The following is a 27,571-nucleotide window of genomic DNA, read 5'->3' on the forward strand; positions in this document are numbered from 1 at the left end:
AAATCTCAAGGCATCAGCTCTCATAAAAACTACATCTGGTGTAGTGTCCCATTAACCACATGCCATTGATGTTGAGAACAATATAAAGTGTCTCCAAGTCTTCTGAAACTATATGACAGCTTTGTGTTAGAAACCAAAACGCATTAAATATTGACTTAAATTTTGATCACACAAAACTATTGCATGGTTTTAGATTACTTGGAATATGGTACACGTGTTTTATGTTTTTGCATCATTTTTGAAGTTTGAAAGCTTCATTGTAAATCTTCATATGTTGTTCCCCAGAATCAAGAAACTCACACAGGTTTCGAGAAACATGAGGGTGAATGAAGCACTGCATGCTGGTCAAACGAGACTCAAGTTCAAACAAATGCAACTTTGATCTTGTTCGCCGCTGAGCTTTCAAAGCGCAGCCAGTGATTACCAGACAATTGACATGACATAGTGCATAGGTGGTGCCAATAAATCAAAACATGGAAGCCTGCATGTCTAAATACATTTGAGTTGTGTGACACAATGTCTAGGCATATCATAAATAAAGAAAAGATGCGCGAGTAGACATCACAGTTACATGACTTGCAGCTGCGCGAGCACACTCTATAAAATAAAGATGCTTCACAATGCCATAGAAGAACCTTTTTGTCTAAATGGTTCCATAAAGAACCTTTAACATCTGAAGAACATTTTTGTTTCACAAAAGGTACTTTGTGGCAAAAGAAGGTTCTTCAGAGATGGTTCTTTAAAGAACCTTTGACTGAATGTTTCTTTGTGGAACCAAAATGGTTCTTCTACGCTGTGAAGAACCTTAAAAGCTTAAAAGCACCTTTATTTATAAATACAGTGCATTGTGGTGGCAGAAAAACACTATTAACAAGTAGAGGGAAACGGAAATGGATGGAAACTGCTATGATTACCCTACTTTTTAAAGTGTAAATTTGACTTAAACAATAGGTCTGCATAATATTTACATATGCAGTTCATAGGGGACATATTGTATTAGCCCTACAGCTACAGCATGCAATACTATTTAAACCTATAAAGTCTCACTCACATAATATTTACCTGTTTTATCTCACAATTCCAACTTTTTTCTGTCAAATGCAAGTTTATCTATCACAGTAACGACTTTATAACTCCATTTAACTCAACAATTCTGAGGGGAGAGGGGTTATAAATTCATGATTCTGAGCTGATACCAGAATTGTGAGAAAAAAAGTCAGAATTTTGAAATATAAACTCAAAATGATCTTTTTTATTCTTTTATTCCATGGCTTCCATAGACTGCTACTTTAAAACTCATTTTCTGCCACCAGATAGGCTCCGCCCACAAAAAAACCTCATCACTTTTTGCAAACACCGAAATTGGTCTATAAAACTGTAAAATCATGACCATTAAAGCCTGCGTGATTCTTAACTTGATTGTTACATGTCAAAAACATCTGTTGTTGTTTTTTAAATATGAAGTCTGAATGGGACAAAGACATTAAGCAGGTGTGATCAGCCAGGCAACAAACCAACTAGTCCATTATGCTGAATGATGCTGGTAGATGCCACCACTTGAATGGCACAATCTTTTCTCATCTCGCATGAGGAATCTATTCAAGTGCGGCCACTCCGTGGATCTCTGACAGCTTACTGGGAAAGAAGTCATCACTAAATGCAAATATATCCTGTGAGCCCTTACATTTGGTCATTACCCAGTGTGATGATCAGGCATTTACATTTTAAATGTATCAGATCAGCTTCGGTTCGCTTTGGCCGGAATAATGGCACGATCTAAACACATGAAAACCGTAGCTTCGCATGCTGGTTTACATATTTGTTTGAATTAAATCATTTATAAGCATTCAGAATCATTTGAGCAGTTAATTAGAGATAATTGAGCAATAGAATGTCTTTCCGTGCATTAGTATAATCGGTCACATTCCTGCCAACACAAGCTAATTCATCAGATGCCAGAGTTATTTTCTCTGTGGAACTGAAAAAAGAACTGCACAGGAAATGAGATCAGCTCCTGATATCTGCACAATCGCTGTGATGTATGGTAATATTCATTCATAACTTTCATGATCGGCGCTGCAGTATTTGTAACCAGAAGCTGACCAGAAACTCAATCTTTTGTTGTTTGTATTGTTGCACGAGGCAAAAGAAAAACACAAATACACATAAAAAAATAAGTGACTGCACTAAAATTTCAATGCATGAGCATTAGCAAGGAGTCAATATTAATGATCACCTAAGATGCATTTTTTTTATTAAAAATACATGAAAAATGGTAATATTGTGAATTATTATTACAATTAAAAAAAACAGTTTGTTTTACAAACTGTAAACTACATTAACAGACATACGTGTGTTAATGTAGTTTATTCCTGTGATGGCAAAGCTGCATTTAGTCCAGTCTTCAGTGTCACATGATCCTTCAAAAATCATTCTAATATGTTGATTTGTGGTAACGGAGGACACTGCAAATCAAAGGATTAAAAAATAGGAAAAAAATCGAATTAATACTTTTAATCAGAAAGGGCATGTTAAACTGATCAAAAGTGACAGTAAAGACATTTATATTGTACTAAAGATGTCTATCTCCAATAAACGCTGATTTCTATTTCAAATAAGTTCCATCAAAGAATCCTAAAAAAAATGCATCATGGTTTACACAAAATATATTAAGATGCAAAAACTTTTCAACATTGATAATAATAAGAACCGAATAAGTAATAACTGAGCACAGATAATAACTGAGTGTGTTAATAAATCAAAAGCACATTAGAATGATTTCTAAACACTAAAGGCTGCTGAAAATCCACCCATCACAGGAATAAATTACATTTGAAAAATAATTTTTCAGAAATAAAAGTTATTTTAAATATCATTTCACAATATCACTGTTTTTACTGCATTTTTGATCAATAAATGCAGCCTTGGTGAGCATATGAGACTTCTTTCAAAAAATTATAAAATCTTAATGATTCCAATCTTCTGACCCGTTGTGTGTTATGCCTAAATTAACTGTGCTATTAATAGACCTAAAGCAAGAAAGACTAGAAAATAATATCAAATTTTATACAAGAAGTCAGAGTGTTACAGTGGTTGGAGGCAACTGTAGCACTTGAAAAATAAATCCTATTAATCATCTGTCTCTCAAACAGAGCACACCTCGAAGGGATAATATTATTGCTTTATTATTTTTCATTATTACAGAATAGATAGGTACAATTATTTTAGCTGTCAGAAATGATATGTTTATATTATAAAATATATTGATTATCCGATACGTCGACTAGACACTTTATATATATATTATATGGCAAACTTTCAACCTTTTGTTAACAGCCCACATTTTTACCCCTTTGACAGGACATTAATACAGTAACTTTTTTTTAAAGGCATATATTTGGAATGACATGAGGGTGAGTAAACGGTGGCAGAATTTTGGGAGAACTGTTCCTTTAGCTACCAACTCCATTTATCAGCAGGTAAGTATCCTGGAGGGTTTTCTTCACCTCAGATAATAATACACTCTTTTGTATTCCACCCATGACAAACTACAGCAAAAGCATTCGCTCAGTCCGATACGGCAAAAATGAGTTTTTGGTACAGTTCGCACATTACAGTGTGTAAGACACACAGCATTAGTGCTTCAGCGTCAGCACGGACAAACGGTTGGAGAAAGATGGCAGCCACAGAGAGAGATGACAGCAGATACAGCCGCCCCTCGCTGGGCTCTTAATAGAGCTGCCCTGCTTGGATGTTAATCTCCCTCAGAAAGGTGATCGCTTGGGAGAGGACCGTAAGATAATATTTACATCACAACTGAGTGGCGCAGGGGGGTTTGGTGGGAGGGGCGGCTAACGGTGGACTGAATCAATGAATTTACTGTATCAGCCGTAACCTTAGCAGCAGTAGCTGATCCGGCTCACGCTTTCTTAGCTCTCCGAGCTGGGCCACGTCACCCCTCGCTGGGTAGATGCCCCGCAGATGGCCCGTTTCACAAAGCAACAAAGACGCTTCATCAAGATCCGCCACGCAGGAGTCCCGCAGATTTAGGATGTCAGCCATGTTTTTGGTCTTTTTCTTCACAATTCAACACCTTTTGACAATAATTGTTCTGACGAAAGTAGATTTTACAAAAGCTCCTCGACGCCATCAAAAGATTTTACTGATTTTTAATTTACACACTTGTGGTGCAAACGTGGTGTCACACTGCAGGGAATCCAGCTCTTTTGAGATTAATGAATCTCTGTAGAGACCCTAGAAAATCAGAATTGTGGCATTGCGTCTTGTCTTTTAGCACTGGATGCTGGTGCAGACTGAAAAGTTGGGTCACACTTTATATTAGGTGGCCTTAACTACTATGTACTTACATCAAAAAATATTGTGTTCATATTGGATTGCAAAACACTTTTGCTGCTATTGAGGTGGGATACGGGTAAGGTTAGGGACAGGTTTGGTGGGACGGGTAGGTTTAAGGGTGGGTTAAGGTATAAGGGATGGGTCAACAGTGTAATTATAAATGTAATTACAGAAATTAATTACAGATATAACTACATATAGGCATTTTTTAAAATATAAGTGCAATGTGAAAACATGTATGTACACAATAAGTGCATTGAATCAAATTATTAATTTAAATGTAAGTACAGAGTAGTTAAGGCCACCTAATATAAAGTGGGACCAAAAGTTGACCAAAAGTCAAATTATAGCACATGGCCAAAATATTTTGCGAGAAATTTTGGAAAATGTTGTTGGATAAAGTAAACATTAACTGAAGCAAAATGAAATATAAAAATTGGTAACACTTTATTTTAAGGACCAGCTCTCACTATTAATGAGCATGCTATCTACCTTACTAACTATTAATAAGCAGCAAATTAGGAGTTTATTAAGGCAAAAATCATAGTCAATAGTTAGTAAATAGTGAGAATTAGACATTTCTCATTTTTGTTTAAAATAACTAAATAAACCAAGACTAAAAAATTATTCAAAAACTATATAGACCAAAAATGTGACCCTGGAGCACAAAAGCAGTCTTAAGTCGCTGGGGTATATTTGTAGCAATAGCCAAAAATACATTGCATGGGTCAGAATTATCCATTTTTCTTTTATGCCAAAAATCATTAGGATATTAAGTAAATATCATGTTCCATGAAGATATTTTGTAAATTTCCTACCATAAATATATCAAAACGTAATAAGTAATATGCATTGCTAAGAACTTTATTTGGACAACTTTAAAGGTGATTTTCTCAATATTTAGATTTTTTTTTTTTTTTTTTGCACCCTCAGATTCCACATTTTCAAATAGTTGTACCAAATAGTGTCCTATCCTAACAAACCATACATCAATGGAAAGCTTATTTATTCAGCTTTCAGGTGATGAATAAATTTCAATTTCAAAAAATTGACCCTTATGACAGTTTTTTTTTTCAAATGAGAATTCAAGCAAAATCTCTAATAATATTTAATGGTACCAAAATAACACTTGGCTGAACGATCTACCACGGTCTGTCTCTCATTGTTTCCTGAACACTCTCTCCATCTGCTATTGGTCAGACAAACAGCCAAGACGCTGTATAAGACAACACTGCTGTGTTTAAACTTTTAGGAGAAATGGCACACTTGCAGTTGTCTCTTTAACATACAAAAACAAAACAAAAAAAAACGGATGCATGTTTAAAACCCAATACACATTTTCTCAAGTGTCATAGGTTTTTCAATTACACTCAGAGAGGTTATGAAAAAAAAAGTTAAGTTTGCACATAAAACGAAATGCTATACTGATTTTTGGTCATAGTTAATCAAGTTAAATCAATATACTTAATTTCCCTCAGTTTTTGCGAAAACAACCCATGCAATTTAGTAACCTCAAGTAACCTCAAAGTTTTGGTGTGTTCATGGCCTGACAATAATCCAAGAAACCACAGCAAGGGGATTATGATTCCAGTGTGTAATCATTCCAGTGAATATTATGCATTTGAATTACGTTTACTTAGATTTTAATTATTTGCCTTCATGTTGTATGTTGTAATTTATGAAAAATGGGAATATTTCTGGTGAGAAAATAAAGAGTACATTTATGAACATTTGTGTGTGTCCAGGTGTGATAAAAACAAAAAAATCTCTGAGATAGAAACATAAAAGTGAGAAGTTTTAAATAATCTATGTGATATTTGAAATGATGCAAAGTGCACGATGTATTACTATGCAGCAGTTCTGAACACGCCATCCCATGCATACGGGATAAACAACAACATCAGGATAAACAAAACAACACTTGATCGATTCCTCAGCGCGCTGTACATGCAGGAATACTGATCTGGGTTCTGCTAATGGAGCAGCTGCGGAGAGAGACGTGTGGATCGCATTTCACATCCTTATCAATCACTGTTTTGTTCTTTTGTCGCATTTGGAGAGGCTGCTTCCAGCGGCGAAACCCAATCAGTGTTTCTGTGCGTGTTCAGGGCCAGCCGCTGACCTGACCCCCTATCAGAGATTCCCAAGCACACACAGGCTGTCATACTTCTTAAAATAAACACCTAGGTAATGGAGAGATTTATTTTAGAGCATGAAACAGGCCTTTACTTCGTTTTTGTTTCTTGTTTTTTTTTCTGTGAGACTGCATTCAAAATGCTAAGTAATTTAGTTTGTTCAGATATAGACAGATGAATGGATCACTGTAATCATTTTTTAATAAACCTGAAAAGAGCAGGACTACAGAGCAACACTGCCACCTAGAGTTTCCACTCACTGAACCACAGCTTTTATGACTTAATTAAGAGCATAACAAATCAAATAGAAAAGTGTGACGACTAATGCATGCAAGGAAAATCAAATTTAGCCCAACAGTGAATGTGTTAGATACGTATGGGTACATATATGGAAAAGCAGGCTTCTCATATCATGAAGCATGTGTTGCATAATTTATGGTCATCCTGCGAGGAATCTTAAGGAAGATGGCAGTTTTAAAATTCTGTTTCATGCATGAATTCCTAATGTGCAAAACCAAATTCAAAGTGGTAAAAAAAAAAAGCATTTGGTAGAATTTAAAAATATTTTTAAAGTGATTTTAAAGTTCTTCTTCCATTTATGTTCTTCAAAAAAATTCAATAAAGTATCTTCATTATTGTCACACTGCTCTGGGAACACGGAGCACGGAACGAGGAGATGAGGAAACACGGAGAGTTCACAATTAACGTCTTTAATTTCCAACAAGGTTACTAGGAGTACAGGCAGGGAAAACATTCGAGGACCGACAAAACACTGACTGAAAGGACTGGGGCTTTTAAAGACAGGATAATGAGGGAACTAAGGAGGCACACCTGGGATCAAATTAAGCAATTAACATGAGGGAGAAACTGGGTCACAGAACACATGGGGAGCAAAACACACACAAAACAGTCCACAATCCTGACATTTCGCCCCCCTCCCGGAAGGTGCGTCCTCGCACCGTAGTAACATCCAAAGGGGAGGGACGGGTGGGAACTCAAGAGGAGGCTCAGGAGGGGGACGGACACCCGGGAGGGGACCGGCAGACAGAGAACAAGGAGGCGACGAAGGAGGGAGGAGCCAGGGAAGAGACAGGAGGGACCCGGAGCAGGAGGCGCTCAGCTGGACACAGGCTACAGCCGTGAAGATGGCCCACGGTGGAGCCGACGGAGGGAGGAGCCATGGAGGAGCGATGGCCACCTTCTCCAGGGGTCCGACCATCAGCGGCGGAGCAGGTGGTGGAGGAGCCCGAGGCGGAGACGGAGAGCCAACGAGCCAGGGGGATGCCGAGGATCCGGGGGGCCAGGGTGGAGACGAGTGCTCTGGCGACCGAGGCGGAGGCAGAGACCCGGAGATCCGTGGCGGAGCCGGAGCGACTGAGGACCCAGGTGGAGCTGAAGGGAGGAAGGAGCCCAACAGAGCCGGTGGGACGGAGCAACGAGGCGCAGCCAGAGGAGAGGAGTCCTGAGGCGATGACGGGTCGACGCCCGTCCAAGGCGGAGCCGGAGGGACGAGGGAGCCCGGTGGAGCTGGTGGATCGAGGGGTGACGGTGGAGGCGAGGGAGCTAGGAGCCGAGGTGGAGCCACTGGGTCTACGGGCCGAGGCGGAGTCTGGGCCTCGGAGGCTGGAGGCAGAGGTGAGGGATACTCCAGCCCCGGCGACTCTGGAGGATGGCAGACCCACGGGGCTCGCACCGTACCGATAGGGGGCTGAGGACGAGCGGGGGGGCTGCCAGACGACAGCGGTGGAGGAGACAGGAGAGTGTGGGAGGGTGGGCATTTTCGAGGAGCGGGCACAGAGGCCAGCTCTCGCACCTGGTCTGACCGGGTTGGGCTCAACTTCTGGGGCGATCATCTGCTCAGTCGCTCGGCTTAGCGCTGGCTCGCACATCGCGGCGGGAAATGGCTGGGCTCTGGGTCTGGAGTGGATCTGGCGAAATCACCCTCTTGGGAGACTGTGAGGGGTGATCCGTTTTCAGAGTCCACTCCACGAAGGCGGCGAATTCTGCTCGAGGACCTTCCTCGGACGACAGCGCTCTGCACGCGGTGTTGAGGCTTGCGTTATAGAACGAGCAGAGCGTGTCGTCCGGGTAGCTGGTGAGTAGCTCGAGCGAATGCTACCCCTGCTCCAGCAGGAGGAGGAGGAATTTGGGGCGTAGGAAGGGGTACATCTGGGAAACACAACGGAAAGAAAAACACTGAGGAAAAAAAAACGGAAAACAAAACGGAGGGTAGACGTAGAGGTATCTGTTTAGGTCGGTCTTTCTGTCACGCTGCTCTGGGAACACGGAACGAGGAGATGAGGAAACACGGAGAGTTCACAATTAACTTCTTTAATTTCCAACAAGGTTACTAGGAGTACAGGCAGGGAAGACATTCTAGGACCGACAAAACACTGACTGAAAGGACTGGGGCTTTTAAAGACAGGATAACGAGGGAACTAAGGAGACACACCTGGGATCAAATTAAGCAATTAACATGAGGGAGAAACTGGGTCACAGAACACATGGGGAGCAAAACACACACAAAACAGTCCACAATCCTGACAATTATGTGCTGTCATAAATTTTAAAATGGCCTGAACAACAAATCTAAATGAAAAGGATGGTTAACCCAAAAATGACAGATCCTGTTGTTGCTGTTTTTATTATAAACAGAACACAAAATAGAAAAATGCATAGTATTAGTAGTAAAAAAAAAAAACATTTTTAAAGTGAGTTTCTCACACAAAACTATCACATGATTTCACAAAACACCAAACTGTCCTTGTATGACAACAGCAGCTGTGTAACAATTACTATATAAAAAATAAAATAAAAATAAAAAAAACTACTTTTTGTGTTACATGAAAAAAATAGCAGCATATGAGTAAAAAAATTTATTCCTCATGACTTAAAGATTTCTTGGAAATTGTAATTCAGAGAAAAATAATGTTAAAGAAAAAGAATATAGCAAGAGAAGCACTAGATAATATAAGAACGTGCGTTCGACCATCTTGGGTGTGCAGACGAGCTCTTAAAGCTCTACTTGACCCGCACTTGCCAAACACTGGCAAAAAAACACTTCCCTTGCTGCCCTCCAGGGTCCCTTAGTTTGAAAACCCTTGCGTTCATGTGTGTGTGTGTGTGTGTGTGTGTGTGTTAATTATGAGGTGTATTTGTATTACAGTTTGCATTAGAATACTGTTGTGTATTTGAGTATGCTGGTATTGTACAAGCACTTCCTGTCCCTGGATGCTTGCTGCTTCTCTATTGATTGTCAGAAAACCAAGTGCGTCAAGGACACAACCTTCACGAGAGCTAAACACAAAATGAAGTCAATTTGTTTTATTTTTTTCTCTACCTTGTCGTTATTGCAGGTACAGTCTCCACAACAGAATCAGAGAGACAGAACAGAAGTGCATTTCTTTTAGTGAAAATGGAACTAAAACACAAGCGGCATCAGTGTGAGTGTGAGTAGGGGACAGTAGCTATACTTTGTGTTTATATACGCTTGTCCACTGAAATGAGCTAAATCTGAAAAGACCACCTTTTGGACATATGGACACTTCTTTACAAAATAATTCATACATAAAACATCATTTTCTTTATCCTCAAAATGAAAAAGGTTTATTTTAGGGGTACAGTAAGTTAAAAGATTTTTTTTTACACATTTAGTTTCTGCTTTTAATGACAAAAAAACTATAAAAATGTATTTGTAATATGAAAATGATGTCACAAGCTCTCAAATGTTTTGTAAAATATATTTTACATATCAATAGATTACTGTAGATCTAAATTATGAATACATTTCACTTTAATATATTCCACATTATGGAAGTAAAATTATGAGTGACGTTTTATTCAAAGTTTCAAACACTTTGTTTTCCAGTCTAGCACATTATGCTAGTGTAAAGACCATTCACCTTTCCATTGCTATATGAATAATATTAATAATCGATATTTATCTTTATTTACAATCTTAGATTTTTTTTTTGCGCTTTCAAATCAAATGTCTAATTTATTTGTATAGCACTTTCCACAATACACACTGCTTCAAAGCAACTTTACAAAATACATTGTTAATATTTATAACATTTTACTATATTCGTGTCGCATTTAGCAAATCACAGCTTGGTGAAAATATGTGACCCTGGACCACAAAACCAAAAAATCAGGGTCAATTTTTCGAAATTGAGATTTATATATCATCTGAAAGCTGAATAAATAATCTTTCCATTGATGTATGGTTTGTTAGGATAGGACAATATTTGGTCGAGATACAGTCTGAGGGTGCAAAAAATCGAAATATTGAGAAAATCGCCTTATCCAAATGAAGTTTTAATATATTTAGGGTAGGAAATGTACTAATTATTTCTTCATGGAACATGATCTTTACTTAATATCTTAATGATTTTTGGCATAAAAGAAAAATTGATCATTTTGACCCATATTTATATGTACAGTATTTGTATTTTTGGCTATTGCTACAAATATACCCCAGCGACTTACGACTGGTTTTGTGCTCCAGGGTCACAGATAGTTTACAACTTGCAACAAAACAAGCAATCAGGCAGTTATGCTTGAGATAGAAGTATGCTATATAGCACAGTATGTACTGTACTAATACAATACACTGTATATATATATATATATATATATATATATATATATATATATCCAACTTTATATAAAGAGCTGTGCATAATATAGCTTGTAGATCACAGCTGAACTTTTCTATACGGTATATATTGCTTCACGTGAGTATATTCTATGCAAATTAGAATGTACTATATCCAACTTTTAATAAATCACTGGGTGATAATACAGTTTTAAAAAAAATAATGATTAAGTTGAGCAATTTGGTTGAGATTTGCTATAAAATACATAAAGTTTCGCTTAACGTGCTTGTCACTATGTAATGTGGGATTGCCTTCTTTATGCAATGCTGCATTTAACTCTAGAAAAGTAGGATGTTGCCACTTACATTTGGAAACATCTGCCTTGTCGGAAGCACCCTATGTTGTCTTATAATGCTTTCTAGGTAGGCAGCTCACTAAGTTTTGGAACAAAAAATGCAGGCATGCAGACATTAGTCTACTCAGTAAAAGAGGCTAACAGAGAAGCCATGTTTCTCTCTCTCTCTCTCTCGCTCTCTCTCTCTATCTCTCTCTCTGTGTCTGTCTGTCGCTGTGCCTTTGCATTATTCGTCATGCCAGCTTAACGGCTCCAGTGTGAGCAGTTTCTGGAAAGAAAAGAGGGGGAAAAGACAGAGATGGCCCAGGGGGGGAGTGATATCAATGTTGCGCCACAGCATTTGACTAATGGCTATTCAAGTCTCTCAGATGCTTCTGTCTGACCTATGGAGTGGACGAGCCTTCCCAGCAGCCCTGCGAACGAGCAGCGCCCAGATTAACATGTTAATGATGCGCTCTGCTGAAGACGTGGACAATGGTGCCTCACCACGTCTAGCGGATGATGTGAGGCGAGCTAAAGAGAGTGAGGTTTCTCCGGTTTCCATGTTTGTGTTCCTGCTCGTATCAATGGCTCAAATGTTTTGAATGTCAATGGAAGGAGAATAAAACCCGCAGAGAAGATAAAATCAGTACAAAAGCCTCAGAACATTAGCTGTTTGGCCAGAGCTAAAGTGCTTCTGCAGCCTGCAGTGTGTGTGTGTGTTTGTGTGAACATGAGCCATCTTAGCTGTGTGTGTTCAAATGTGTGTGTTCAGTGTTTATTTAGCCAATTTGTGTTTTTGAAGGCGCACATGTGTTTAACAATGTGTGCTTGAAATGATATGTTAGATCCATTTAGTCACTGTATTTGAGTGTTGAGTTGTTTTAGTGTGTGTGTGCGTGCGTGTGTGTGTGCGTGTATGCACGTGTGACTTGACTTGTGTGAGTTGCTTTACGTTGGAGTGTATGTTAGTATTTCTATAACGTTTGTTTAAATTATTTTAATGGTGTTCTTGTGTAATGATTGTTTTTGTATATACCTGCTTAAACTATATTTTAAGGGAAAATGTGTTTCCAAAAGTGAGCTAAATCTGACAAAACCACATTAAAAAGTATATATTTTTCAATTGTATTACATATGTATTTTCGCAAATGTGCATTTTATATATGTATTTCTGTGTATAAAGACTCATTTATACTGTGTGTTTTATTAAGCATAAATATTTTCACTATATTAAAAGCAGTTTAAAATATTATTTGGAAATATTCACTTTGTGTTAAGTGTTCCTATTTCTACCAGCTAGACAACAATTAATAATAAATAAATAAATAAACATCTTCAGTTCAAGCACTAAAAATAAATAACTATATGCAGATTTGGTTAGTATTTCTTTCTGTTAAAAACTAATGCTGCAATAATATAAAATAACCACAATATTTTTTTTCCTAGTAGTCTTTAGAGAGCAGAATCCAAAAAGTGGTAAATTACTTTAAAAAAAAAGTTATTTACATATTTATTAGCACATTTTTTAGTTAATGTGTTAACTTTGACAGCCCTGGAAAAAAAAATGTTTTGTAAAAACATTTTCAAAAAATGTCTATGGTAAATTTTTCCCTTGCTGCCCTCCAGGGTCCCTTAGTTTGAAAACCCTTGCGTTCGTGTGTGTGTGTGTGTGTGTGTGTGTGTGTGTGTGTGTGTGTGTGTTAATTATGAGGTGTATTTGTATTACAGTTTGCATTAGAATACTGTTGTGTATTTGAGTATGCTGGTTTTGTGCAGCAGTTGAGCAACTGATGTTTATTTGAGCTGAGGTGCTTTAAAAACACCAGTTTTAGAGCTCTCAGTAAGAGATGTGTGTGAGAAAGAAAGAGCTGTCAGTTTGGAGGTATTGTAAAACCCCAGCTGACATTTCAGCCTCATTTGCAAATAAGAGGAAAAGGAAACTGCAAATAAAATGAAAAACATTTGATAAGCGGTGAAGAAAAAGGAGAATATGACATTTCTCTGTCAGTGTAAGAGGTTACATTTGACTTTTTTTGTTGCCACTGCGGCAGACACTAAAGTGTCTTGATAAAAGAATCAGAAGACCTGCGGATGCACTGAAAACTGAATAAATTATAATTGTAGATCAATCATAACAATTTCGGCTTCAAAGAAATACATTTTACAGAATATCTGATAAGGGTGAGCCATTAAATAGAGGACGAGGGAGGAAGTTGAAAGACTACCGTAGCGGACAATTCCCAATATTTATCCACTAAGATTACGACAGTCAGCTTTGAAACTTTCATAAGAGAACAGACAGCAGAAAATCACACCTCCTGCCTCTCTCCGTCAAACGCGGCAGTGTGGATATGTGTCTTGACTAATCACTTGAAATCGGAAATAAATGTTCGCTCAGTAAATGTAGCGTGAAAAAGAAACAGCTTTTTTTCCCCCTCAGTGAGGAGCTTGTGGGATGTTAATTGATGGGAGTTTGTGGCGGCTGTTAGTAGCACTGAGGGATCATTATCACTGGGGCTGAACGACTGCATCTACCGCCACAGTTTGCATTCTCCTCCCAAAACCTGCAAAGAGACACGAACAGTGCCGGAGAACTGCCGGTGAACGTCCGTCACTCAACACTAGAACGTCCTAAAACCTGGAACAAACTTTTACAATGACTTAACTTAAAATAGCGGGGTGAAAAATCCACTTTTATCCACATGCATTGAGCTATGGCGCTCGTGTGGGACAGAGAAGTTCAAATATAGCCTGCGACCTGATCCAATTCCACAGAAAATAAAAAGAAAAATGCCACACGCTGTAAGAAATTCCTCAATTAATCACCTTAAAACAAAATGAAAAACATGCACTTTATTGGATTGAAATCCAGCAACCTGAATCTATTATCTTAATATAATATCTCCTCCTCTCAATTAAATAGTTTAGTCTCAATTAAAAAGTGGCCCCAAAAAAAAAGTTAAATAAAATTACCTAATGACTTCTCAAATGTAAAAAGCTGCAAAAGTTAAAATAAAAAAAGATAATCCCAAATTCTTCAGTGACTCACCTCAAAACAAAATGAAAATCCACTATCTTTTCTTTACCCCTCAAAAAAATAATAATAAATTCAGCCTAAAACCTAATCCTAATTCCTTAAAAATATCTCCTCTCTAAATTGTCTCAATTAAAAAGTGGTTAAAGGAAAAGAAGGAAAAGAAAATCTGAACCAACAAACTTCCCCAATGATTTGACTTCAAATAATAATAAAAGACTTTCAGAGCCATGGCTTAGTGGTAACCACATATGCACCATACTCTTGTGATGCTCACATGGGAGTTGTAGGTTTGAATCCAGTTTTTCATTCCCTTAATAAAATCCCCTTTCTAATGCGTCTATCAAAAAAGTGCCAGTGTCAAAAAGCCCAAAAATAAAATGTGAAAAATTTCCAGTTTCTAATAAAAGATCAAATTATTTAACCTAAAAAATAAAATAAAATAATAATAATCCCAAGGCATTTTACATTCTAGAATGGGTTAGTAAGATGGAAGCTGCAGCCAGAAGTTTGGGTTAAAAGATTTAGGTCATGCTTTAACTGCCACACAGAAGTGTGGGTGATCCATAAAACCTGACATGGAACTTTCTGTGCTAGCAAACGGCACGTTACCCCACATGTACGCGCAGCAGCATTCCTGCATCCTAACCGTCTTAACTCACAGTCCTGACCTACATTTCTGCAGCGTGTCTGTCAAAAAGACGAAAGAGGGGAGAGAGTCTGCTCTTGCTCTGGTGTAAGTAAACTCGGCCCTGTGTTTATGCTGAACGTCAGTGGTGAATACGCTGCTATTTAAGCATTTATCCTTGCCGTTGTGCAGGAACCCAACTTCAGATGTTAAAACACACAAGGTGGCCATTTTCCTCAAGCCAAAAGTGTTCAAAAATTTGCAGGGCTGCCAATATAACAGAAAAATCTATTATATAAATATAATGCTTTTAAAAAGCATGCCCCTTGGCCAGAACTCCAATTCCAAATTAAAAGTACCATGTTTTTGGGAGTCTGCAGTCAGCATGCTTCATCAAAATCAAAATCACTTTTACTTTTGAATGAGGCAGCTAAAACAGAGTGCAGAAGAAAACACTTTTCACCTGACACACCATCGTAAAAACATGGCCTGAGATATCATGGGAAAATACTGCAGACAAAACACAAAAACATGCAAACAGGTTCTGTCTGACAGACTGATTATAATTGCAGAATGGATTGCTGTGGACAGCTTATTGTTCAGTGATATAAAAAAACAAAGAATATTTTAACTTATTACAGCTTAGATTGAAAGCCCTACAAATCCTATATCTTCATTCCCCTTTGGCATGTATGGAAGCCCGTTTCCGCCACTGAATAAAAAATCAAAAAGGTCATTGCAACTTTTTATCTCACAATTCTGACTTTTTTCTCACAATTGCGTTATATAAAGTCAGAATTGCGAGTTAAAAAGTCAGATCTGCGAGATATAAACTCACAATTGCAAGAAAAAAGAGTTTTTAATCTCGCAATTCTGACTTTATAACTTGCAATTCTGACTTTATAACTCCCAATTCTGACTTTATAATTCGCAATTCTGACTTTATAACTCGCAATTCTGACTTTATAACTCGCAATTCTGACTTTATAATTCGCAATTCTGACTTTATAACTCGCAATTCTGACTTTATAACTCGCAATTCTGACTTTATAACTTGCAATTCTGACTTTATAAATCTCAATTCTGACTTTATAACTCGCAATTCTGACTTTATAACTTGCAATTCTGACTTTATAACTCGCAATTCTGACTTTATAAATCTCAACTCTGACTTTATAACTCGCAATTCTGACTTTATAACTCGCAATTCTGACTTTATAACTTGCAATTCTGACTTTATAAATCTCAATTCTGACTTTATAACTCGCAATTCTGACTTTATAACTCGCAATTCTGACTTTATAACTCGCAATTCTGACTTTATAGCTCGCAATTCTGACTTTATAACTCGCAATTCTCACTTTATAACTCGCAATTCTGACTTTATAACTCGCAATTCTGACTTCATAACTCGCAATTCTGACTTTATAACTCGCAATTCTGACTTTATAACTCGCAATTCTGACTTTATAACTCGCAATTCTGACTTCATAACTCGCAATTCTGACTTCATAACTCGCAATTCTGACTTCATAACTCGCAATTCTGACTTCATAACTCGAAATTCTGACTTCATAACTCGCAATTCTGACTTTATACCTCGCAATTCTGACTTTATAACTCGCAATTCTGACTTTATAACTCGCAATTCTGACTTTATAAATCGCAATTCTGACTTTATAACTCGCAATTCTGACTTTATAACTCGCAATTCTGAGTTATATGCGAATTTATAACTCGCAATTCTGACTTTATAACTCGCAATTCTCAGTTATATGAAAATTTATATCTCACAATTCTGTGAAAAAAAGTCAGAATTGTGAGAGAAAATGTCGCAATAACCTTTTTTACATTTTTTATTCAGTGGCGGAAACAGGCTTCCATAGGCATGCGATCAACCTTGGTGGTTGTTTAAACTTTGAAAATAATGCTTAAATACCTTATAATGCTAAATATGAAAAAGGGTTAACAAAATATGTACACAACATGTACATAATTAGTCAAAAATAATTGTGAATTTTTTCAGTGTTTTTTAAAGAAGTAAGCACATTTATTTGATTAAATATACAGTAAAAACAGTAATATTGCAAAATATTAGGGATCTTATATTAAATATAATCATTCTATTACATATTAAATATAATTATTATTATCAATGTTGAAAACTGTTTTTGCTGCTTAAAAGTTTATAAATTGTGATACATTTTTCAGGATTCTTCAATGAATAGAAAGTTCAAAAGAACAGCAGTTATTTGAAATAGAAATCTTTTGTGCCATTATAATTGTCACTTTTGATCAATGTAATGCATCCTTGTTGAACAAAAAATATGAAAGGTAGTATATCACAGGTTTCACAAAAACATTAACCAGTAAAAACTGTTTTCAATATGTATAATAATAATAATAATAAAACAATGTTTCTTGAGCAGCAAATCAGCATATCAGAAAGATTCTGAAGGATCATGTGACACTGAAGACTGGAGTAATTCAGCTTTGCATTACAGAAATAAATTACATTTTAAAATATATTCAAATAAAAACAGTTATTTAAAATTGTAATACTTTATATCGCAACGATATACTGTTTTAACTGTATTTTTGATCAAATTCATACAACTTAGGTAAAGAGACTTCTTTCAAAAGCATTACAAAATCGTAACTAATTCAAACTTTTGACGTCAATGCTGAAACAACATTGTAACACCAACATTGATTCTTCTTGTAAAATAGAAACAAAATTCAACAGATTCAACCTTGATCCATGATAATGATTCACCCGTCAATAAAGGTTGAAATGCTGGATGAGTTATAAAAGTTGTATGTCTTTACAATTCACTAAAAATGATAGTTGCTATACATTTTTAAAATGTTTTTAATTAAGCAATAACTGTGACAAACACATGGTGAATTGGCATAGTCAGCACAATCACTTTAAGTTTGTTGAGTTAAAAGGTGTACATGCTGGGAACGGCTGGAAAATGTTGTTTAGATGACTGTCATCCAACATTACAGAACACCACAGCAAAAGGAAATGAAAATGAGAAACAGAACAAAAAAAATGGCAAACTCCAGAATCTGAGGAACCAACTGTTTTCAAACACACAAACAACTGCCTCTTTAGATCATCTTTCAGTGGGAGTCCCTCGTTTAGCTGAATTACATGGAATGTTTTGCCTTTAATGGTGAAAAGGACACAAAACCCAAGACATCTTGAGCAAGACCAAGGCGAATGCATCCTATTCCCATTTCCTCAAAATTAAACTGGGTAAATCAGGGATGTCCAGCAATCATTCCACTCTATATCTTTGTTACAAAACCTGCTGATCTGCCTATCTAGACATACATATGATGTGAGGACAGCTCTGAAAGATAAGCAGAAATCCTGTACTTCTAAGATATATAAGATAACAATTCTACAGGAGTACTGCATGTATCCTTTATAAATTAGACAATTCCTGAAAAAAATTATTTCAAGACGGTAGATAACATTCATTCAGTAACGAAAAACAATGATAAAAATAGTTTTGTTAAAACATCAGTATTTATCCAATATTAATGTGTACCAAGTGTGTACCTAGTAGTTTATTAGCGTAAAAGCTAAGCTAACATAAAACTACTACTAACACATTTAGTGCTAACCAACCAGATGTTCCTACAATACAGCGTTACATTGCATCCTAATCAAACGCAATATATCACAATGCTAGATTTTTGCTTTTATTAATCAAATTTAAGCAATTAAACCATTTTAAAGGGATCATGACATGGATTTTTTAAAATTATTTTTAAATGTTCCCTGAGGTTTAATTTACTTTATAGTGTTAATAAAGTTTTTTTCACAAAAAACAAATAAATATTTGGAAACATTTATATTTTCATCCCTAATTCTGACGACTTGTTTTAAGGGGCGGGTCCTTTCAGGCCTCTCAGCAAAGCCACTAGAAGGCAAGCCTGCAACCATTAGTGGAAAAAGCATAACGGCTAATGCTAACGCTAACGGAAACGGCTTATCATTTAATGAATCGACAGCCTATCTGCTAATCTTCAACATGTTTTACTAAACAATACTTTTGTTCACCAGTTCACCACGAATCCTTCTGATATCTGTACGAAGACGTGAACGAGCTGTTTAAACCAAACAAAGTGAACGTTTTTCACTCCATTTGTCCTATTGATGACAGACTCAAATGTCATCTACAGATGTCAGAAAGTGAACGCTCATCTGTATACCGTATCCAGCGTAGACAAGATAGCGACAGTGATTGTAATTTCTATTTGCTTTTGACACGATGCGACACTTGCATTCAGTGTAAACTAGTGTCAGCCGAGTCGTCAGCGACTCAATGCCAGTGAGCGGGATCTATGGTGAGAAGATGACTATTCGCCGATGTCTTGCTCTGGAGGCAGTGTTTATGCAAATGTTTGTGCCCAGGTGATGTCATCTTATACCTCAGATTAGCTTTAATAAATAAATGCTTTGTTTATAATGAGGAGGTTGTTTTAAGCTATGAAATGTTTTGATGGTACACAGGCCTCATATATGTCAAAAGATCGAGGCAAATTTGATTTCTCATGTCATGACCCCTTTAATTTTATACAAAACACAATTAGTACCTGAGGTGTCACCCGCAACATCACAAAAATAGAAACCATTTCAAAAATATAATCCTCAGTAGCTTGTTGAGTACCAAAACGTTTTTGATTTCACTGACAAAAAGATGAGATGTTCATAACAAATAATAAAAAAATTATAATCTGACAAGAAAAACCCACTGTAACTTTCATTATCGCTATATAAGTCATTTAGAAATGTAACCATTTTAAAATAAAAACCTTAATAGACCTTAGTCATGTTAGAAACATATTAAATATACCATGAATGAAAATGAGGCTGTGAGGGATAGACTTACAATGGCATGCACTGTATAAAAGCTCCTTGATCATGTAATTTTCAAAGCTCACAACTTTTAAAAGTGTTTTATGAAGTTTTTGTCTACCGAAGGTTTCTTGTTGATGTTGTTGAAAAAAACAACATATGCTGGTTTGGTATGTTTTGAAGCATGGCTGCTGGTTTGAGCTGGTCCTTAGCTGGACATGTGCTGGTGCTTAGCTGGTCCTAAACAACTACCTTCTGCTCAGGACCAGCTTAGGACCAGCACATCACCAGCTAAGGACCAGCTCAAACCAGCAGCCATGCTTCAAACCTAACCAGCATATGCTGGATTTTTCAACAGGGAAAGATACTTCATCAGTTTAACGATCAGTATGTTCTTAAACAACAGTACAGTGCATTGAACATACTGTTATTATATTCCTCACATCCTCGTTTTCATTCCTGTCAAAGGTCTATCAGTAATTGAGATGGTTTTTTTATTTTGTCAACAAACATTTGAATTACAACATACCGTTGAACAAAATATGACAAGATAAAGTACGTAGTATATAGCATATACAAATGGCCTTTCTACTTTCTACAAGTGAGGACACTCAAATGTGAACTGCATACTGTATATCAAGTCTGGCGGATCAAGAAGTGAACTGATTGAGGACAGAAGGTGAAAACAGACCTCTAGCAGCCAGGGTTTGAGCTTGCGGTCGAGGATTATGTCAAATCCCAGAACTTCAAAGCAGACGCTGGCGCTCCCTGGTGGCTGGCCCGGGCGGCACATGCGGTAGGCGTGGAGCACATGTGGTTCGGCCACTATCAGGGTCTTCACCACCAGCTCCTGCGCACACATGCACAAAACACACATTTGTTATACAAGACCACACAACAAATTTAAACAACTCCAGTCAGTGCATTCACAATTGAACGTTGTGAATTGAATTGCTCCAATCACAAGAAATGCATGACATTGTGTTAACTCTCAGTGAGGACATGCTCGTGAAATCTCATTGCATGTGCAAACAGCCCGTATGAGGGACTCATTAACATCCCAGCTCCCTGAAGAGACATGATAGGTCAAAGACTGACAGCACGCTACGGGAAGACAGGGGCAGATCGTAGGAAGACAGGAACAGACGGCCTGTATCAGCTGCTGTACTCTCTTATCAGAGGTCTGGCAGGCCGGCAGTCTCCCTGCATGATTAAACAGAGGCTGTGTTGAAGTATGAGGGGCAGATAACCGACGGGACGTTTGCTGAGCGTCCCGTGGACCACAAACGTGCAGTTCCAGAGAAGCAGGTTAGATCCCTGCATGCATCCTCCACAGAGAGGAGAAAGAAGTATGTGTTTGTGTGTTCGTCCTCAGCTGAACTGAAAATATTCATGCATATCTGTTCTGACATATAAATGAGAATTTAACATTAGTTATCAGTAGAGTCTGATTCTGAGAAATTACTTAAATAAAGACAGCTTGTGGGCCAATAAAGAGGCGCTGGATTACAGGGAAGGTGCACACTGGGTAAAATGTAAATACTTGTGAATGCTTGGCAAAGGAGTCAATAAATACAGTTGTGCAATGAGTGGACGAGCTCTCCATTTGAAAAGATGAAAGAATTACAATTAGATCAAAAGAGAGAAGTGGACAGCAAGGAGGAAGAGACGGAAAACAGAAATAGAGGAAAGATAAGGGCAGAGCTGTCACACTGGTAACACTCTGACAGGAAACAGATTCACTTTTGAAAGGAAAATTTGATACAACTGAGAAACTGGAGCCGGGGAGGCTGATTAATGTAGGGCTGCATGATCTATCGAATTCTGAAAAATACGACAAATCTCGATAAGCTTATCATCAGGGTCGTGATATGCATTGTGATATGAAATTAAAGCCATTAATCTGAAGTTAATGGAAATGTGAAGAAAATTATACGTGTGTGAACTCATGACATCATATACATAAAGAATACACATTGTTAGAAGTTTTAAAATTTTTGTAGAACTTCTATTAACGTCACACATTGTTCATGGCGCGAGAAGCTAAAACTTCCAATTACATAATCTTTCATTGTCTCATTATCAAACATTGTATCATACAGCCCTAGATTGAAAGTTAATGAAGAAGCAATAGAAATAAAAACAACTCACTGAAACATCGCCCCAGAATTTGGCCACATCGTAATCGTTGGTTCGAAGGAACTCTGTGAACCAACCAATAGAGCGCTTGCTGCCTTTGTCCACGGTTTCGTCTCGCTCAAAGTTCTCATTGTGTTTATTTACAGAGTAGTTGGTCAAGTGCATGTAGAGCTGGTTCTGAGGAAAAAAATTAAGATCCATAAGAGCGTACATCAATTATTGTATGAATTGTCACATTTGTTACCTAAATAATTGATAGTTTACAATGCAAACATTTACATAAGGCTATTCTATGAATATATGTAATACAACATTATACACAACAATGGTTTTATGAAGATTTACAACAGAGTAAATCTTTTACAATGCAAAAACAATGGTTTTACAACGATTTACTATGTGACAGTTTACGTATTAATGGATTGATAAAGATTTACAATGCAACATTTTAAACAATAATTATTTTATATTCAATTTACAGTGTGACAATCTGCATATGAATCCTTTTACATGTGGTTGAATTTACATATCTTTATGCATACTTCATAATGTGACTTCATAACTTGACAACATGCGATTGGGTTGTTTTGACCGAGCGGTTGGGTTACTGCCCAGAAGGTTGGGTTAAACGCTGGTTTAGTCCATATTTTACCCAGCACTGGGTTGTATTTAACCCAGCATTTTTTAGAGTGTAACAACTGCAGCAAAACACTCATAATCATCACAATTACAATTACATAATGGTGTTTACTCTTACTAGTGTCTGATATCTCAGTTACGTATAAAAGCGTTAAAGTCAATATGAAACGGCATTTGCAATTGCGTGTATCCATCAGGAATTGACTGGAATGTGAAAAGTGTCTATATGACAGTTTTATAGAGTGGAGGATTCTGCCCAGTTTATTTTGATATTGTGTTGACTGTCCATTCACGTCACTTACATGTTATTAAATGCAAACTCACCAAGTTGGACTCGTTTGGCGTGTGGTATTTCTCTGTACCCATTCGCACCAGGCCGTCGTTGTAGAGGAAGACACGTAGTGGATCACAGGAAGTAACAAGAATGTAGAATCTCAGGTCAAACTTGTAGCCCTCCATGAGGAAGGGCTTGTCTAAGTATTCCTGCACAATGAAGTGATCCTGGACCGGGAGCTTTTCACAATTGCGAATCAGAGATATCCTGGGAGAAAATGGATAAGATTCAGCGCACATCCCAAAAATGTGCTGCATATTTTATTGTTGGTTAAAAGTCCAAAGCTCTGAAGTGACAAGGCCCAGGTTAATAGGACCAGACGTCTTGGTCTGTTTCAAGCCCTGCCATTATTTATTTCCTTTGGTTCTGAGCTTGAACAGGTCTCCAGCTCTTGGCTGTTATAGTATACAGACGACGATGCGTTTACCAGTACCAAACACATGAATAAGTGAAGTTTGGATGTTTAACAAACAAAGGGGCCTTAGAAAAACCAGCTTTGACGGTAAAATATACGGCCATTGGTCTGCATTAACCTAATTAGTTGCATGTTTCTTTCCGTCCGGTTTCCATGTGACCTCAGAGTTTACCTGAGACGTCAACTTTCCAAAGACCAAAAGCTGCTGAAGGAGGGCTCAATCATCACAGTTCATTTGTTAGCAATGTCAGCTGATAAATATTGCAAAAGAATTTGTCTGCTTGGTCTTGCTGCAATTAGATGCAGAGGTTCAGCACTATTAAAACACAGAATTGCGTTGTTACGAAAGATTCTCTTGTGACTCGTGATACATTTGACTCATTTACGGTTGTTTGTTTAGTACGAGAACAAAATTGCAGAAAATGACCAAACAAGAACAAGGGGCACAAAAAGACCAGTTGCTCCATTTGCTCAATTAAAACAATTAAAAATGATTTACCGTGATTGAGTCTCATTTCTGCTAGCGTAATAAGTGGCTCTTGAGGGGTTTCCAGGATTTATTACACTTCAAATGCACTCTGTTTTCAATAAGAAATGCCACATCTATCGCTAAAAGGTGTTTTGTTTAATATATAAACATTTCATTTATAATTAAAAATTAAATATTAATTGCTTCTGCTATTGTGAAGGGAGTTCAGAGTACGTGAATTTGGTGCTCAGCCAAAAGCAGCACACCAGCCAATCTTCCTTATCTCCACCGTATTGGCACACAGTCTCTAGTCCTGCGCTTGGCATCCGCTGGCTCAGGTGTGTGTTTAGCGTCCAGTAGCTTGTGTTGTGTTATGTTGTAGAGGATAATGGGGTTGTTTGAATTGCATGACATGATTGATGAGGGCTGATGGCAGGTAATCAAAACCCACTTTGGCTGACTGTTTAATTTGGCACCAGTGGGGATCTCGTCTTTTAGCCCTCCACAGTTTTTAACAAGCCTCTGCTTAGACACAAACAATATTCATTTAGTTTTCGGCCTGAAAAATAAATTATGTAGGAAGATATAACTTAATTTCCTGCGTCACGCTACGCTTTTTCAAATTTAATCTCCAGCCTAGCAGACGATCTTCTTTCACTTGTTAAATGCGGCACAATAACTCAACCTTTGATGACTTCTCATTTTAATAAGTACCGGCTTGCTGTAGCGTATGACCATAGAAATATTAATTTATGAACAGATAAAAGCCAGTCATAAATAAATGTAGTGCCCCATCTGCTGCTGTACACGTTCAGCTTAGGTATAAGGTTTAAGCATTAAGATAAAGGGTTGGTGTTAGGGTTATTACTTTAGTTTCAAATTTACAATAAGATTAAGTGCTTGCAGTGGCACAATATTATTTACATGAGTAGGACATGGAATGATACACCTATCAACCAATCTCAACTCCAGCGCTAATTCAACAATCCGAATCTAGAAAGGGGTTTCAAAGATGGTTGCCAAGCAAAATTACTTGCCATAACCGACTTTGCCATTACCCTCTGCTTATTTGATTAGAAACAATTATTACAGAGTCAGATATAATTATTCGTAACCGAACATTTTACAAAAATAGATTAAAGAATAAAGTTTTAGTGGAAAAACTATTGTTAATTCTCACCTCACATAAGTCTAACATAAGTTGTGTGGCATTCATGAGCGCTATAGAGAGCCGTGTAGACGGCTCTTTATGCTTTCGATTCGCTCTCGTGCTTAACCTGGTGTCCGTTTTGATCGCTTCAAGTCAAATGAACGAACACATGCGCATATTTGCATCGCTTTGATCGTTCTCTGTAGATCTCACCTTCTCACACGCAGTGCCACGATTGGTCGATTATGTACAATACCTGCATGTTATTGGTCAAACTACTTTGGATGATTTAGGCAGTAAAATCCTGGCCAGGACATGTCCCGTATTAACAGCCCATATGGCCACCCTATCCATGCAGCTCCTGTACTAGTTTCAGCTATGAATGAATGACTGCTGGTCTGTCAGGTGTAAAACATTTTGAAACAGCAAAATTTAGCTGGGAAATCTTTGCCACTTTTGTAGCCGTATGCTGCCCTTGGGAAAATGACAAATAACCTCTATTTTGAGAAATATTCCAGAACAGCACAGCAAAACAGGATGCGCAATTTCCAGTCTGCTGTATAACTTACCCATGGCCCATGGCTCCATTCGCAGGCTTAACGATGAACGTCTTCTGCTTGCGTTTTCGTTTCAACTCCTTTACATAATTCTGGAACTGTGTACACTCGGCTGGGAAGATCCAGGTTTTGGGGATGAAGCTATATTCCTGAGGCTGACTTTTAATCATTCTATGGAAAGAAAGAGGATATTAAAATTAACGAAAACAAAGAGCTTAAGTCAACTTTCCTTGGCTGGAGGGCAGCTGTAATCAGTCATGTATCTTATACATGGTATCATGTTTTCAAACTCACTTGGCCATGTTCCTTGCTAAGCAGTCTTTCCGACAGATCTCACCCATTCCTGGGAAATGGTTTATCCTCTGAGGAAAATAATCACACTGTTAGAGGGCACTCGGTTATTCACCTTTGAGTGGAAAAACACAACATTAGAGCCCAAGTCTTGAACTGAGACTATAATATTTTGACATTTATGTCCAATTACAGACTCAAAACAAAAGGTGGTTGTCAGACCTTTCTTAACCCCTATTTAGTTCCCCACATTGTTTTTAATTTAAAACTAAAAAAGACAATCAATTTTGACTCTAAGGGCCAAGGTAATTGGTTCTGCATCAGAGCCCATGTAGTTGTAGGTACTGACAGATGAATGAATTGCTTTGAATGCAAAGAGGAAGGGAGGGGGGTGGAGAGTTTTTCTGTATTCTTTGAGCAAATGAGGCTGAACAGGGCCATTAATTTGACTCATATGACCTGTAGCTTGGCAGCCAAGCCAATCACAGGAAAGCAAGAAATAAAAAACTGTAGAACAAACATTTTAGTAGGTGTGAAAGCATAGCATGCTTTTCCAAAAATAAAAGTAACAAAACACAACTTTATGAAAAGTGTTATATGAAGCACAGCATTTAAGCCAATTGTTTGGGGCATTTTTCTTTGCAACTGTAATCTTGTGATACGTGACAGGAATCAGACATGCAGAGTTGCTTTATGAAAGCAAGCCCTAACAGTGTTATACTGAATGTAAATGTCATTTGTTTCAAATATGAAAGACAGATTGATTTCTTGGGAAAAAAGTTTTTGCAAATGCGAATTTAGAGTTTACTTTAATCTTTTACTCATCCTCAGGTCATTCCCTATTAAAATTCTGAAAATAAATGGAGAAAATGTGAAGTATGGTCATGCTGCTGCAGATGCCACAGACTGGTTCTGATGCTAAAATATCTGATATTGATAACATTGTGTAAACGTGATTTATAGAGGGCAAGTAAAAAAGATAGCCATCTTAAATAAGTATTTGCCATGTATGTTATGTTGTTTGTTTGAATGTGTTTTATTATTTTGTATTTGTGTCAATTCAAACACTAAGCTGCCTCTTGAGCTACATTGTTTTAGAGCAATTTTAAGACGGCATGGTGTATATCCTTCACAAAAAACACAAAGATAGCGGACTATGTGAGAGACAATGTGAGAGAATGACTGATTTGGTAAACTTACGTGTCAATATTTAGTGTAATTAAAAACAATTACACAATATTTTTGTTTGATGTGCATAAGACATATTTGAGTGATGTGCTGTTAGCTTAGCAACATGCTAACATGCTTAGCAACATGCATGTTAGTAAGTACATAAACAGAGAGTTTGGCATCTACAGACTTTCTGCCAGGGTGGGATGCTTTTGTGGCATGGATAGCTAAACAAATTTATGTGCATAGGAGTCAAGTCAAGTCAAGTCACCTTTATTTATATAGCGCTTTTAACAATACAGATTGTGTCAAAGCACTTAACAGTATCAAATTGGAGGACAGAGTGTCAGTAATATACACCATGATTAAACACTCAATTTTCAGTTAAAGGCATTTCATTATTGAATTCAGAGATGTCTTTGTCTAGTTTAGTTCAAATAGTA

General features: G+C 37.4%; 1 protein-coding gene across 1 annotated transcript in view; it reads right to left on the reverse strand.

Moving 5' to 3' along the window:
- ttll7 (tubulin tyrosine ligase-like family, member 7) overlaps positions 1-27,571 on the reverse strand; it is a 100,175-nt gene that overhangs the window by 52,205 nt on the left and 20,399 nt on the right. The window contains exons 5-9 of the mRNA XM_079396433.1: positions 25,962-26,029; positions 25,680-25,838; positions 23,067-23,283; positions 22,116-22,280; positions 20,656-20,814 (exon numbers count right to left, since the gene is read on the reverse strand). Of these exons, the coding sequence (XP_079252559.1) occupies positions 20,656-20,814; positions 22,116-22,280; positions 23,067-23,283; positions 25,680-25,838; positions 25,962-26,029 (768 nt within the window). The remainder of the gene's footprint in view (positions 1-20,655; positions 20,815-22,115; positions 22,281-23,066; positions 23,284-25,679; positions 25,839-25,961; positions 26,030-27,571) is intronic.

This window comes from Barbus barbus, assembly GCF_936440315.1.
Source record: "Barbus barbus genome assembly, chromosome: 37".
Taxonomy (NCBI): Eukaryota; Metazoa; Chordata; class Actinopteri; order Cypriniformes; family Cyprinidae; genus Barbus; species Barbus barbus.